We start from the raw sequence: 13788 nt of genomic DNA, 5'->3' as shown, positions 1-13788 counted from the left end.
AGAATGTGAAGGGTGTCTGTGTTTAGTTCAAAGTCTTTCAGGGATGTTATATCTCTTATGTTTTTCAAAGTTATCTTGAACTTGGAATTTTAGGTAAATTAGCAAAAATTCTAGGTTATAACCCCTCTGAATTTTGTGGATCCCTAAAGTACCAAATATTTAAGTGTAATGGATGCATAAACGTATGCAACAGCAAAGCACATGGATCCTTTTCAGTGTGTGCTTGCATGCAACACTTTGAGTAATCTGCTACTGCCCCCTCCTGGTACAACTGGGAAAAACCTCCGTAGCTGGGGATTGCCTTAGTTCTCCGATTTTTTATCCTAAGTCTGTATTTTCTGTGATGCCACTGTTTCTGAATTATGAACTGAGCTAGAAGCCTGCCAGCCAAGCTAATGTCCCAGTTCAGTTGTCATCCTTTCCCCAGAGAGCACCTCAGGATGAGGCTGCTTCACACGCATTTCCAGGTCCCTGGGACTTCATAGCTCAGGGCTGCTTCAAGATCTGTTGTTAAATCCCTTTCTTTCAGTTCTTCATGAAGCTTAGCTCAAGCTACTCTTTGTTAATGTGGACTTGCTCTGAGTTTTTTTAGCCGTTTATACTGCAGGGAAGGTATAATCAAGAATGACGATGTGCTAACAACACTGATGAAATGGCTTGATAAGACAGCACTCCTGCACACCGAGGCTTTGGACCTTTGGAGCCATGTTGGCTTCTCCAAGGTTTCTGCTGACCTTCAACACTCAGATCAGATTATCATATTTTCATCAAGAATCCATTTAATTGTGATTTTACTAGATCTATTACTAGGTTTTAGTGACTTGAAACAGACCTGTCTGAGCTATCAGTCACTGTTGTAATCTATGTAATTGGACCCCATGAAGGGTGCTTTAACTGCTAAATCTTTGACCTTGTGCCAGTTCTTCCATTAGCTATCATAGTTGAGTACCCTTCGGAAATCCATAAAGCTTGAAGTGATATTAACTGAACTATTCTTTTTTAAAATAAATAAATAAATAAGTCTGTTTTGACTTCTGGCAATACCAGTAGCAGTATCTGCCATATGTTACGGAAGAAATTGCCCTTGTGATAGGAATCTTGGGCAATCTAGGGAAACTTTGGGCCAAGTTATGGAAATTACCAAGGTCACCTTCAAATGTAGAGATCAAAGCACTTGAAATTTCTCAGATAGTAACACTGGCATATCATTGGTGGGAGGAAACAAACCTTTCATTACTCACCTATCTTTCCTTTCTAAAGTGTCGGGGTATAGCATTTCTTTCAACACATGAGTTGCTTTTAGACTGTTTTTCAATCATCCTTGAAACTGCCCCTCCCTATAATATTCAAAGATCCTCAGTAGTCATTTCACAGCATCTATGTACAATGTGGTGTGGACCTTTTGCTAACAAAGGAAGGATTCTTGGCTTTGCTGGAACCTCTACACATCATGATAAAAGCCCTGGAGGAAGAGCCATTGGCTCAAAGATTAGATTAAGAATAAAATTCAAAATTAACCATTCACCTGAGGCTTAGCTTAGATTATACATACTACTTTTTCAAGGGCATATAAACCCTAATAAGTTTAATTAAGAGCTGACACATTTTTCGTGTGGATAAGTAAGTTTCTTATTGTATTAACACCTTATAATTGATTTACATTTTAAACAGTTGTAATTCTACTTAGTTCAAAGTGATATTTCCATATTCGGAAAGACAAGTATTAGAGAATCCTGATTATTAAATCTTGACTTTGATCATGAAGCCAGCTTTGAAATACATGTTTCATTGAGTCCTTTCAAGCTATCTGGCACACTCAAAATTGTATATATTAAATTTGAATTCATCACTCATCAAATTCTTATTCCTTAATAAAGTGTTGGTGTCGAGGTTTATTTGGCACTTCATTATTTCCTTTTGCTTCTCTAAAATGCCCGAAGAGTGCATAATAATCAAGCAAAAATGGAAGTACAAGAATGAAATTTTTAACATTAACCCAATTTTACATTTCAAAGAAGAGAAGTTAAAAATTTTTTCTTAACTGTACCTTTCTCTGGCAAGAAGGACTTATTCTAATCTACCATTGGTGTCCACAAATGACAACATCAAATTTCTATGTTCCTTTATTTTAGATGAGTGAGAAGGTTGTTAATGAAGATAGTTCTTTCCCATTTATTAAAGTTGTGAGTGGTTATGGTAGAAATTAAAAAGTAAAGAAAACTAGGAAGAAGAAAGAAGTTATTTTATCAACCTGTCATCAAAGGACAACTACTTTTAACATTCCCACACATTGAAAAGTAATTTTAACATAGTTGAACTCAAACATGCCACTCATGCCATCTTGTGCTCTGGGGAGGTATTTTTTAAAGGAATAGAAAAATGCCATTGTTTTGTTGAAGACTATAGTACAGGTTGCTGTGTAGGCATGTGGAAAGGAAAATGCCAACAGACCCAATCCATGTTTGAAGTTTACCTGATGGAAGTGAGAGAAGGAGGCCAGTGATGAGGAAGATGGCTGATGACTGTGCTTCTGGGTTCACAGGGGCTGGGAACTGACGAGGACTCCCTCATCGAGATCATCTGCTCAAGAACCAACCAGGAGCTCCAGGAAATTAACAGAGTCTACAAGGAAAGTGAGTAGCCCTGTTTCTGTGACCCATCCTCTCAGCTGAGTTTCTATGACTCCCTCATGGCCACCCCAGTCAGTGTTTGGGAGGGGGTGCTGGGATTGTGAACACATAGCAGGAGCTGCCATGTTGGCCTTCCAGGTGAGGCTGGACATGGTCCTGGCCCCTCTCCTCCACCTCCTCGTTGCCCATGTTTTTAGATTTTTTTTTTTTTTTTGGTACCTGGGATTGAACTCAGAGGCACTCAACCACTCAGCCACATCCCTAGCTCTATTGTGTATTTTATTTAGAGACAGGGTCTCACTGAGTTGCTTAGCACCTTGCTAAGGCTGGCTTTGAACTCATGATCCTCCTGCCTCCCCCCCCCCCCCCCCAGCCACTGGGATTACAGGCATGCACCACTGTGCCTGGCTGCTTGTGGTTTTTTTGTTCATTTGTTTGTTTTGTTTTTTATATATATATATATATATATATATATATATATATATAATTTTTTTTGTAGCTGTAGATGGACAGCATGCCTTTATTTTAATTGCTGTTTTTTGTATAGGGCGCTAAGGATCAAACCCAATGCCTCACCCCTGCTAGGCAAGCACTCTGCCACTGAGCCCCAGTCCCAGCCCAACTGTTTTGTTTTGTTTTAAAATATTTTTAGTTGTAGATGGACACAATACTTTTTTATTTATTTTTATGTGGTGCTGAGGATCCAACCCATTGTCTCACATGTGTTAGGCAAGCACTGTACCACTGAACCACAACCTTAGCCTCCTGTGTTGGTTATTACATTTTACTAGAACTTTTGCAAAAGGATAAATAGGAGGGAAAGGGTAGAAAAAATTTATTTCTAAAAAAGATCTGATAGGGAGAAGAAAGTACTATATACATATGTCATGTATTGAGTACTATCTATTCTGTGCTCAAAAGGCTACCAGCTCTGGACTATGGATCACTCATGACTTACTGCAAGAGACCCATGAACCTCATAGCAATCTGGGAGGCAGTGTGTAAATTAAACAACACAGCCTACCTTGCTACTGTATTTCAGTATGGGTACTATTTTGAATAATGAAATATAAATCTATTTAAAAGTATTATTTGATTTTTACTGGGTTTTGCCATGGTGCATTTTCTCAATTCATGGATAATAAAGTACAAGGGTATGAACATGTGTATGTTGCCCTACAAGTGTTTTGTTGTTTGAAAATGAGTATTCCTAATTGAGATGGTTGGGAGCCAGTATTTTAACTATAAAAGAGTTCCCTGATCAAAGTGAGTACTGAGGAACCCTGGCTTGATTTAGACCTGTTTATCCCTTGTCCCTGGTGACTCCCGCTCTGATGTCATGGGGGCCAATATCATTCTTGAGAGTGTGCCCCTAGTTTGGGTTTCAGAAGCACAGGTGCCTCCTGCCAACTCAGCTGTTCCTGCTTTTGAGGCTTAGTCGCTGTGGGAGGTTACTGGGGTGGGCGGCTGGTTGGCTGCATAGGCAGAAAGCATCACACTCGATGTGTTATTTTCCAAGTGTACAAGACTGATCTGGAGAAGGACATTGTCTCCGACACATCTGGTGACTTCCGCAAGCTGATGGTTGCCCTCGCCAAGGTGGGTTTCTGGGTTTATCTCACCGGCCTTGCTTCCTCCCAAGGCAAGTCACATACCTCATTTTATACTTGAGAACAAATTAACTAAATCCTCTGTGCCTGCATCAGAAATTCTGCTGCATTTCCGACAGTGGGTTTGCACCGTCGCTGCCGAGTTGTCATTTTTGGATAATAGGATTTCTTATCCTGAGAAACCGCATGGACAACTGGACTTTGGGGGACAGAGGAGGAATAGGAAGTTCTCAAGTTCTGGCCTGGATTTATGTGCCAAGTGTCTTGCCGTGTGACTTAGGGAAGGTCACTTTGCTTCTATCTGTGGCCGCACAGGACTCATTGGGCAGTGACCCTCTGTATCTCTCACTTCCCACTTCTTAATGAGAGCATTTGTCCCTGCCGTCCTTTGTCTGGAGTGGGACGGTCTTTGTGGAACTGATTGCTAATGATGACACATTAACATGGGTAAAAGGTGCTTCCCCTGTGACTATTAAGTTCTGGCCCTGTGCCACTTAATGCCTGCGTCAGGGGAGAAGGAAATTCTGTTCTCTGGGAACCCTGATGGCAAATGACTGATCAGCGTGCTATACCCTGGCCCACTCCCATCTCTATTATTACAACAACTCCCCTGCCCTCTTCATCTGCCACCACCCGGTGCACTGCTACCCTCAGATGGTTATGACATTCACTTTCACATTTTATCCCCTGATCAGAACCTGTTTCTGTTGCATCAAATTCAGACTCCCAGCTGCCCTCACCCTGGGCCTCTCCGCCTCCATCCTCGTCACTGGGATTCTCTCTAACTCTGCTCTGTCCCCACCTGTGCTGTCCCTCTTATGGGGAATGGCTTCCTGCCTCCTTTCACTCATCACTCAGGGTTCAGCCTTAGCCACACCCCATTATCCCCAGACCTGCTGACTCTGCTTTCTGAAGAGTTCTCCTTTCTTTTGCATTTCTGGTCATCTGAGTGCCCGAGAGTATTGTCTTACCCAGTATTCCATACTTCATTCTCCATCCAATTGCAAGGTCCCTGAAGGAGAGAATTAAATGTCTTCAGCTCTTCTTGGGGGAGGCGGATGCTGTAAGATGCACAGCCAGGCCTGGGTTCTGAGGGGGCTGAGGATGGTGAGGGGCGCAGACTTTTCACCTCCCTGGACGGCCTCACCCTCCTTGGTCTTGTCTGTACTCAAAGTGAAAAGAAAAAGTATAAGTGGGTGTTCGTGTAGGAAATTAAATAGTGACTTACACGGGTTGGGGGAAAAACAGTTTCAGTTTTAAAATACACAAAGGAATAGATTTGATCTTCTTATTTTTGTCCCCTAGGGTAGAAGAGCAGAGGATGGCTCTGTCATTGATTACGAACTGATCGACCAAGATGCCCGGGTAAGTACCAAGCTCTATGGTTTAAATTCCTATTTTTTTTATAAAGCTCTGGAGAGTCTGTATAATCATCTGTTTTCTGTGTAACTGATTATCTCAAAACTTAGGGATGTGAAACAACAAACAGTTATCATCTCTCAGTTTCCGTGGGTTAGGAATTGGGGAGTGGCTTGGCCAGGTGGCTCAGGCTCAGGGTCTCTTGTGAAGTTGCAGATGAAATGTTGGCGATTTCCCGGGGGTCTAACAGGCTCAGGGGGATCTCTTCTTAGACTGCCCGCCCTTGCGGCTATTGGCAGGAGGCCTTAGCATCTCCCCCCAGGCTCTCTCCAGGGTTGCTCGAGTGTCCTCACAACATGCAGCTGGCTTTCTCCTGAGTGAGTGATCCAAGAGCCCAAGAGCCAGAACCAGGAGGAAGCCCCAGTGCCTTTGATAACCCAGTCTCAGGAGTCACACACTGTCCCTCTGTCATAGTTTTTTCATTAAAAGTACGTTCCTGAGTCTAGCTGACAGTCACTAGGTGGAGAATTTGCTTCCACCTGTGGGAGAAAGGAACTTGAAAGAATCTGTGGCCATGTTCTAAACCCGCAGCAGTCTGAGAATGAGAGTTTCTCCTTCACTTTCTGAGGGGATTATTTTTAGGATGTATTTCCTTTAATCCTGGTATTAATTACCGGATCAGTAGTTGACTCACTCACCCTCATTCAGGCTTTGCTTGTCTGGAAGCACCAGCTTCTGCCGGGTGGGATGTGGCCGTGCACACCAACAGAGTGAGCGCTTGGGGAAGCAGACGGTGGTGAAGGCACAGCCAGGGATGGGGAGGCTTTCTGCTCTGCTGTGGTGATAGCAGAGGAGAGCTACAGAGGTCTGTCCTCTTTTCTGGCTGAAAAGAACTTTGCCATAATCACTGAGAACTATTCGTGAAGCTGATGTAGATTCCTTTAAACTATATGCTGTATCTAGAGGGTCAACTGTTAGCTCAAAGTGTGCCATAAAAGTTATAGAAAAAAATTAATATGAATTCATTTTAGTTTTAAAATTCAGAATATGCTGGGTAGCATATTTAGCAAGAGGTGGAGAGGGGTTTTAAATCAGTAATAGAAATTGGGTTTTGCAGATGATGGAGAATCAATGAATGAGTCTCTCTCCATATAGAAGCCTTTCTTCCTCACCTTCGGCCATTCTTACCTTTACTTATGGCCCTTACATTTTCCTGGAAACTGAAAAATGAGATTGGAATGGCTCCTTTTCTGCTCCATTATTTACTGAGTTCCTTGGATGGGGCTGCCTTCTTTTACTAGAATCTCTCAGTCCCTCTTAATAGGAAAAGCTCTCAACCTTTCCCTTCACGTTCAAGGAAGGAGACGTGCACAGCACCAGCCTCATGAACAATCTGCATTCTTACTTTGTATCTGTCTGTGCCTAATGAAGATGGCTATGAGACTCTTGACCTAAATGGTTCATTTTTGGTCAAGTCTGCAGGGCACCCTTTCTCATTTGGCATTTTGAACGTGCAGCTCTTTGGATATTTTTACATGACATTTCTCTTGACCTTTTTTTTTTTGGATCATGTAGTTAACTTTTCCTTGTTGGCTTTGCTTGTAGGATCTCTATGATGCTGGAGTGAAGAGGAAAGGAACCGATGTTCCCAAGTGGATCAGCATCATGACTGAGCGGAGTGTGTGCCATCTCCAGAAAGGTGGGTGCTGTGCTGAGGAGGTCTTGGCACCCAGGGCTCTCAGCTAGGCTGAGTGGTGTCCATCCTGGGGCTCAGGTCTGCAAGAATTAGACTCACTCTCTGCTTGGCCGTCCCATAGGCTCTTCGGTTTTCTTTCACCAAATCCGTTTGCCTTTCTCTGTCCTTCTGGAGCCTTCTCTCTCCCAAATGTCATCATGTTTGGCACTGAGTTTGCTTCTCTTCCTTGTTTGAGGAACATTTTATCTTGACATATTTGTTGGAATAGAGGGCTTGGCTGGGTGCTTTGTATTGTTTCTCAAGGCTTCCAGATGGAAAGGGTTCCACTCATGGGAGATGGACATGCTGCAATCTGTGACCTGGGTCGTGCCATTCGGGACAGGTGCATGACCTGCTGCTCTAAAGTAGACTAGTGCAGTGCTGGCTCTGGTCCACCATGGCAACCTCTAGCTGCCCAAGACACTACCTATGATCATCCTCATTCTTTTTTTTATTTTGGTGCCTAGCCTTGTGGGTTACCATTGCAGCACTGACCAGTGGCTCTGACATAATGATGATTTGTGGCTTTTTTTTTTTTTAGTATTTGATAGGTATAAGAGCTACAGCCCTTATGACATGTTGGAGAGCATCAAGAAGGAGGTCAAAGGAGACCTGGAAAATGCTTTCCTGAACCTGGGTAAGCAATCATCCCTAGTGGACACCAACTTTCAGTGGACAGTATGGAATCAGAAGGAATGAATGGCCATCCTCTTAATTCAAGTGGATGTGGGAAGTGTGGCATCTAGGCATGATTTGAATAATTTTGTAATCTTAACTCTGTAAGCATAAAGATACAAAACTGAAGAAGGGTTTCACTTGGTAGAACAGAGTTGGCAGGAAGAATAAGGCAAGAGAAGAGGGGGCTGTGGTGGAGAAATTCACATGCATGCTTGGGTTTCTGCAGCCCTCAGAGTGCCCTCGTTGAAAACCACAGCGGAGCTCAGTAGTTCAGAGGATTGCAGTTTCCCTTAACCTTTTGCATCCTGCAGCCCACGTCTGCTGCATCAGGTCATTTCTAGTTGATGCCCTGGGGTCAGAGCATCATTTCCTCCTGGAGAAGGTGAGATGAGCACTGCACCTCTGACGCCCTTTCTTTTCTCCACAGTTCAGTGCATTCAGAACAAGCCCCTGTACTTTGCTGATCGGCTGTACGACTCCATGAAGGTAAGGGCAACTGGCCAAGAAGCCCATGTTCCCAGGTAGATTCTTATTTTATGCCCTCAACTAAATCTCCTTAACTGGTGGATGGAGGGAGGGACCCCAGTGTCTGGAAGCAAGAACACACTAGTCAGCTCTGGTTCCATTTGATAGGTGAGAAAAGCACAAGTCCTTCCTCTCTGAACTGCTTGAACATGTGTTTGGGTTCAGGGAGAAAATAAGTGCCCCTGGAGGGAGGAAGTGCTAAGAGGTGGTGCTGTCTGGTTCTTGCAGGTGGTGTGGTTCAGTAATTTCCTGCAGTTACCCCCAGAGGAAAGACAGGCGAGGACAGAAGTAGTAGTGAGCACCCCCTATGCCATAGTCATTGTGCCCCTTACCTCCTTGACTGAAAACCCTGCAAGGTTTATATTCTTTAAAGATGAGGGGACTGGAGCTCACGGAGCCTCAGTCTGCTTGAAGTTTTGCAGCAGATCTGCACCTGTCTGACTCCAAAGCCAGCTCTGCGAGTCTCCGTGAACTAACCATCTCTTCCCATAGACCCATCCCATTTTCCATTCCTTGGACATGCCACGTGGACGTGCCTCCAGGCCTTTGCCGCTTCTCCCTGGAGCACCTTCCTTGTCCACGCTGCTTCTCTGCCATTTCTACTTGAGTTCCATGTCAGATGTGACCCTTTCCTTGATGCTCTCAGCCTGAGGCTCTGGAAGTACACTCAGGGGTCCTTACTGTGTCTACCATTCGCACTGGCACAGAACCATGAGAAAGATGTGTGGCAAGTTCTCTCTCAGCCCCCGAGAGGCAGCAACCTCTTGTCATGTACATAAGGGTTCGGGCTTCTTGGGCTGAGCTTTGTAAGAATAGGTGCTCCAAAGACATTTATTGAATGGACGAGTAAGGTTTGTGCTGATTAAATCTTGGTGTGTTTGGAATTCCAAGATGATCTTTGTTTCTTGAGGAAAAAGTTCCACAATTGTGTTTTCACTTTCTCAGGCAGCCTCAAGAAGCAGGAGTGTGCCAGAAAACATATTAGATGCTTTTTAAGTGATAACATTGTCGGGGGATTTAACTTGGAATATCAACTTGACTTTCAGGGCAAAGGGACTCGTGATAAGATCCTGATTAGAATCATGGTGTCCCGCAGTGAAGTGGACATGTTGAAAATTAGGTCTGAATTCAAGCGAAAGTACGGCAAGTCCCTGTACTCCTACATCCAGGTAAGGCCCCTGGTGTTAGGTTGGCCCTGCCTGGCCATCCAAAGGTCCTGGGGTTCCCAGGCAGCTAGCCACCCAGAACAGTGGAAGAATGTGATTTTTCTGTTTTCTAAGTCCCTGGGGAGGAGATGTTGGTCACCAAATATCAGGAATTCATTTTGAGAGGCACCCTTGATGATTTGTCCTGGATTACTGTAGAAACAGGCCAGTATTAAATATTTCCCACATCTGTTATTCTACAATGATAATCAGTGTTCATGAGGATGATCCTACAAGAGTTGGTGACATCCTGAAGAAACTTTGAACACCAATTAAAGTTTGTATTCTGTTGTATTTCTACAAGAATATTTCTTGAAAAAAATCTCAGAAAATCATGACAGCATTTAGTTACTTAGAACTCCTGTCTCTTCATTCAGTTTGGTCTCTGTCCATTTTAGAGTGATGGAACATTGGTGTAAAGTGATTGCCTTCATAGTGGTGCCACTGTGCCTAGATCAGACAAACTTGGCAAATCCCTTTTTAAAAGATTCTGAAATTTCTACCGGCATGTCTATGGTTACTAAGGATATATTTTGAGGTGGGTTCGGTCAACCTAGGCTTCTTAGGGCATGTGTTTAAAATTGAGGGGCCAGTTAGACTCTTGGTAATTATTTCCTCACCTCACTAGCACATGAGTCCATGACACAGCAGTGAGGAGGAAATGTCCCCAGTTCTCTGTGGAAGGGTGGGGCAACGAGAGGCACAGGGAACTATGTTCAGGACCTTGCTGCAGGCAGAGCTGTGACTCTTCTCTGCCCTTGGGATTGTATTTGGAAGTCTCCCAAGCACCTTTTCCAGTCACACTCCTAGGGGACCTGACAGAGCTGTGGCCGTCTAGTGTCTGCAGGCAGGAAGAACCTGCAGAATCCTTCTTGGGTCATGGCAGAGACTCACCTGTGCTCCAGGGCTGCTTGCAGGTTTCTGTGGAGTTGGGTCTTTTTCCTGATACAGCATTTCTCTTTTCTCCACGGCCACTTGTAGCAAGACACCAAGGGCGACTACCAGAAGGCACTGCTGTACCTGTGCGGTGGAGATGACTGAAGCGCGGCAGGGTGAAGCGCCCAGAGACGGCGCCCCCCTGTGCTCCCACCTAACCTTCTAGAGGATCAGCTTGCGACTAACAGACCCCTGTCTCCTCCCTGTGAAGATAATGTTTGCCTTGCCCCGCTCCCTTACTCTAGTTGCCTAAGCGTTGCCTGTCTTTCCCACCCATCCTCTCCTTTAAGCCAAAGAAAAGAACATTCCAAGGATTTGGAAGTGAAGTCTATGATGTGAAACACTTTGCCTCTTGTGTATCGTGTCGTGAATAAACCGAGTTTTTACTTTAGACACAAACACTTTGTGGGCCTTGCTTTCCATTTAATGGTTTAAAAATCACGCGTGCTTCGGATCCTATGGTTCAATGGGTGAGCCCGTCCCTAAAGGAAGAAGGAGAACTGAGCCGTCTGATTCAGTAGACACGATCCAGATGTGGCTCTTTAAGTATAAGTGAATTTAAATCATACAGAATTAAAAATTTAGTTCTTCTTTCATGCTATCCACATATCAAATGCCTTGTATCCACCTGTGGTGAACAGGTCCTATGCTGGATATTGCCTGGGGAGAGCATTTCCATTCTAACAGAACCTTCTGTAAGCAGCACTTCCTTCCAGGGAATGGGAGGACCTGTGGAGGGAATACCCCGAGTGACTCCTCACCTGTCTAGCCTTTTATAGGTCAATTAGGTGAAAACAAGTATCTTGGTGGCCTCAAACTGAGGAGCAGGTGGGGAGGTGGATTCTGATTAGCAAATATTGTTAACATTTCTAGACATCAAAATAAATAGTATCCTGTCCCCACTTCAAGAACTCAGTGCCAGTGGGTTCGGCTACAGCCTTCCTGTAAAGGGCTAACAAGTGAATTGAGGGCACAGAAAGGAAGCTAACGTCTTTGAGTGGGTGCTCTGGGAAAGATGAAGTGAGAAGGAGGCATATCAGCTGTGCCCTCAAATCTCACATGAAGTTTTAAAGCTGGGAAGAAGCTCTCTAGGCAGGTTCTTAAGGTTCAGATAATGGATAATTATCATTCCTATGACTGGGACACCTTCCAAAAGGTACAGTGACCACATAGAGGGAAGACCATGGTTACCTCTCACTGCTCTCCCCTCCCAGCCAGTGGCCTTCTCTATAGTCAGTGGTGTCTGGTATGTCCTTGCACAAATAGAGTCTGCATACTATGCATGTAGGTGTGTACATGTGTCTACCTATGCTGACGAATGTGAAGGTGCTGTTTGTAAGCTGCTAACCCAGGACCCTGCAGACTTCTTTTCTGAGTACTTTTCCGAGTAGAGTAAGACTGGGGGAAGTGGTGACACCTCCCACGCCCTTCCACATCAGAGGATGCTGAGTCGACTGGCTGAGGTAGAGCAAGCTCAGCAGTCTGCAGGGACTAGGCAGGTAATGGAAATGTGTGAAGTGGGCTGGATGGACAGAAGTGGGGAGTCTAGAGAGGTGGAGGATGCCTGCCCCACTTAAGGCATCCAAATTCAATTAAAACAATGGCAGCAACGGTGTCTCCCAAACCAAATAACTGTGAGCTGATTGGTTGGTTATTGTGACCCCTTTGGCAAACTTTGGATGCAGTGTGGCCCATGAAGTATCTCTTAGGCCACTGAGATTTTCTTCTAAAACCAGGTTATGCAAACATAAGGTGTTTTATCAAATATGACCTCCAGTGCCCATTAGAATTGATGCCCCAGATCCCAATATGTACTCTTCCTTGTGCTTGAGGCAGAGTTCAAGGAACTGCATAGGAAGAGGACCTTTCTGTTTAACCTTAAATTCTCATGTTGAACTCAGAATGGATAGGGCCGGGAGAGGCTGTCGGAGCAATGTTGCAGCATTTAGGTTTTCTTTCACCCAAACAACATTTTTCAGGCTACAAAGGAAATAGTTGAAAGAGAAAGCAAGGTGCTGTGGGGGGCGGGGGGGCTGGTCTGGCTGGCTCAGACCCTCTGTCAGGTGTGAGGGAAAATCCAAAAGGCAGGCTGCACAGGGCAGAGTCTTAGAGATCTGCTCCAAAGACGCCTACTGTCTCTCCTCTGCGTGGAGCCATAGATGTCTAGTATTTTCCAAAAATGACAGTGAGGGCACAAGGAAATTTGGTCTCATTTTCTTCTGGATTCCACCCTGTCCTCTGTCAAGTTTTTCAAGCCATTTCTCGAAGTAAAGACAACCATCTGGAGATCTGAATATTCTCCCATCCAATTTTACTTTGCAAAGAGATGGGAAAGGGCACCAGGCAGGCTTTCACGTTTTGTGAGCTGATAATAATAAAAAGTTTGACTTTATTCTTTGAGGAATAAGACAGTGAACGTGCTTCCCAGCTGTGCAAACTTGTTACACTATGACACTGTGAACAAGAACTTGACATTTCCCTCCGACCCAGGTAGGGGCTGAGCAAGGCTGTGTGCCCAATTTGACATATCCTTCGCTTTGTAGTCCACGTGTACATTTTCTCCCCTGAAGTGGTAAAGCGCACAATCTGAGCAGCCATTTGTGATAGCCCTCTGTTGGGACCCCTGGCATGCGTCAAACAGTTTGTTAGGTATTTTTCCAGAGTTGGCTTCCCAATTAAAAAGTAAGAAGACGAATCTTACTTGGAAACTCATGGATGAACTCCTCAAGGTCCCCCACCCATTTTACTAGGCTATGGGCAAATGACTATGTATATGAATCTTCCCCTGGAGGTGAAGTTCCCCTGGTGTAAATTATTAGTAAAGATAGATAAGGCAGGGAAAACCAGGCTCCCAAAGTAGCTGCATTTAGCAAGAAAAATGATTTGAGGACAGAAATCTTTTAAATCAATTTTTAGTCTCTAAATGACTCCAATCTCCAGGCTTCTCCCTGCGTTTTGACAAATGGCTTTGGCTTCTTATCCACATCAGTTTATTTGACCTCCTTTTTCCATCAACTACCAAAATGAAAACTCCACTGCAAGAGAGAGAGAGAGAAGGAGCAATTCTGAACATCCCTTAGCAATGAGGCAGAACATGCTATAGCCATCAA

The 13788-nt window shown here is 44.3% G+C and overlaps 1 protein-coding gene across 1 annotated transcript in view; it reads left to right on the top strand.

Annotated features, from left to right (window-relative positions):
• Positions 1 to 11071, top strand: part of Anxa2 (annexin A2) — a 40160-nt gene extending 29089 nt beyond the window's left edge. The window contains exons 6-13 of the mRNA XM_026384799.2: positions 2543 to 2633; positions 4150 to 4229; positions 5546 to 5605; positions 7205 to 7298; positions 7876 to 7971; positions 8440 to 8498; positions 9584 to 9706; positions 10724 to 11071. Of these exons, the coding sequence (XP_026240584.1) occupies positions 2543 to 2633; positions 4150 to 4229; positions 5546 to 5605; positions 7205 to 7298; positions 7876 to 7971; positions 8440 to 8498; positions 9584 to 9706; positions 10724 to 10783 (663 nt within the window). The 3' untranslated portion in view covers positions 10784 to 11071. The remainder of the gene's footprint in view (positions 1 to 2542; positions 2634 to 4149; positions 4230 to 5545; positions 5606 to 7204; positions 7299 to 7875; positions 7972 to 8439; positions 8499 to 9583; positions 9707 to 10723) is intronic.
• Positions 11072 to 13788: the final 2717 nt, after the last annotated feature.

Source organism: Urocitellus parryii, chromosome 6 (assembly GCF_045843805.1).
Source record: "Urocitellus parryii isolate mUroPar1 chromosome 6, mUroPar1.hap1, whole genome shotgun sequence".
In the NCBI taxonomy this organism is placed as follows: Eukaryota; Metazoa; Chordata; class Mammalia; order Rodentia; family Sciuridae; genus Urocitellus; species Urocitellus parryii.
This window is presented reverse-complemented; position numbering and strand designations above follow the sequence as displayed.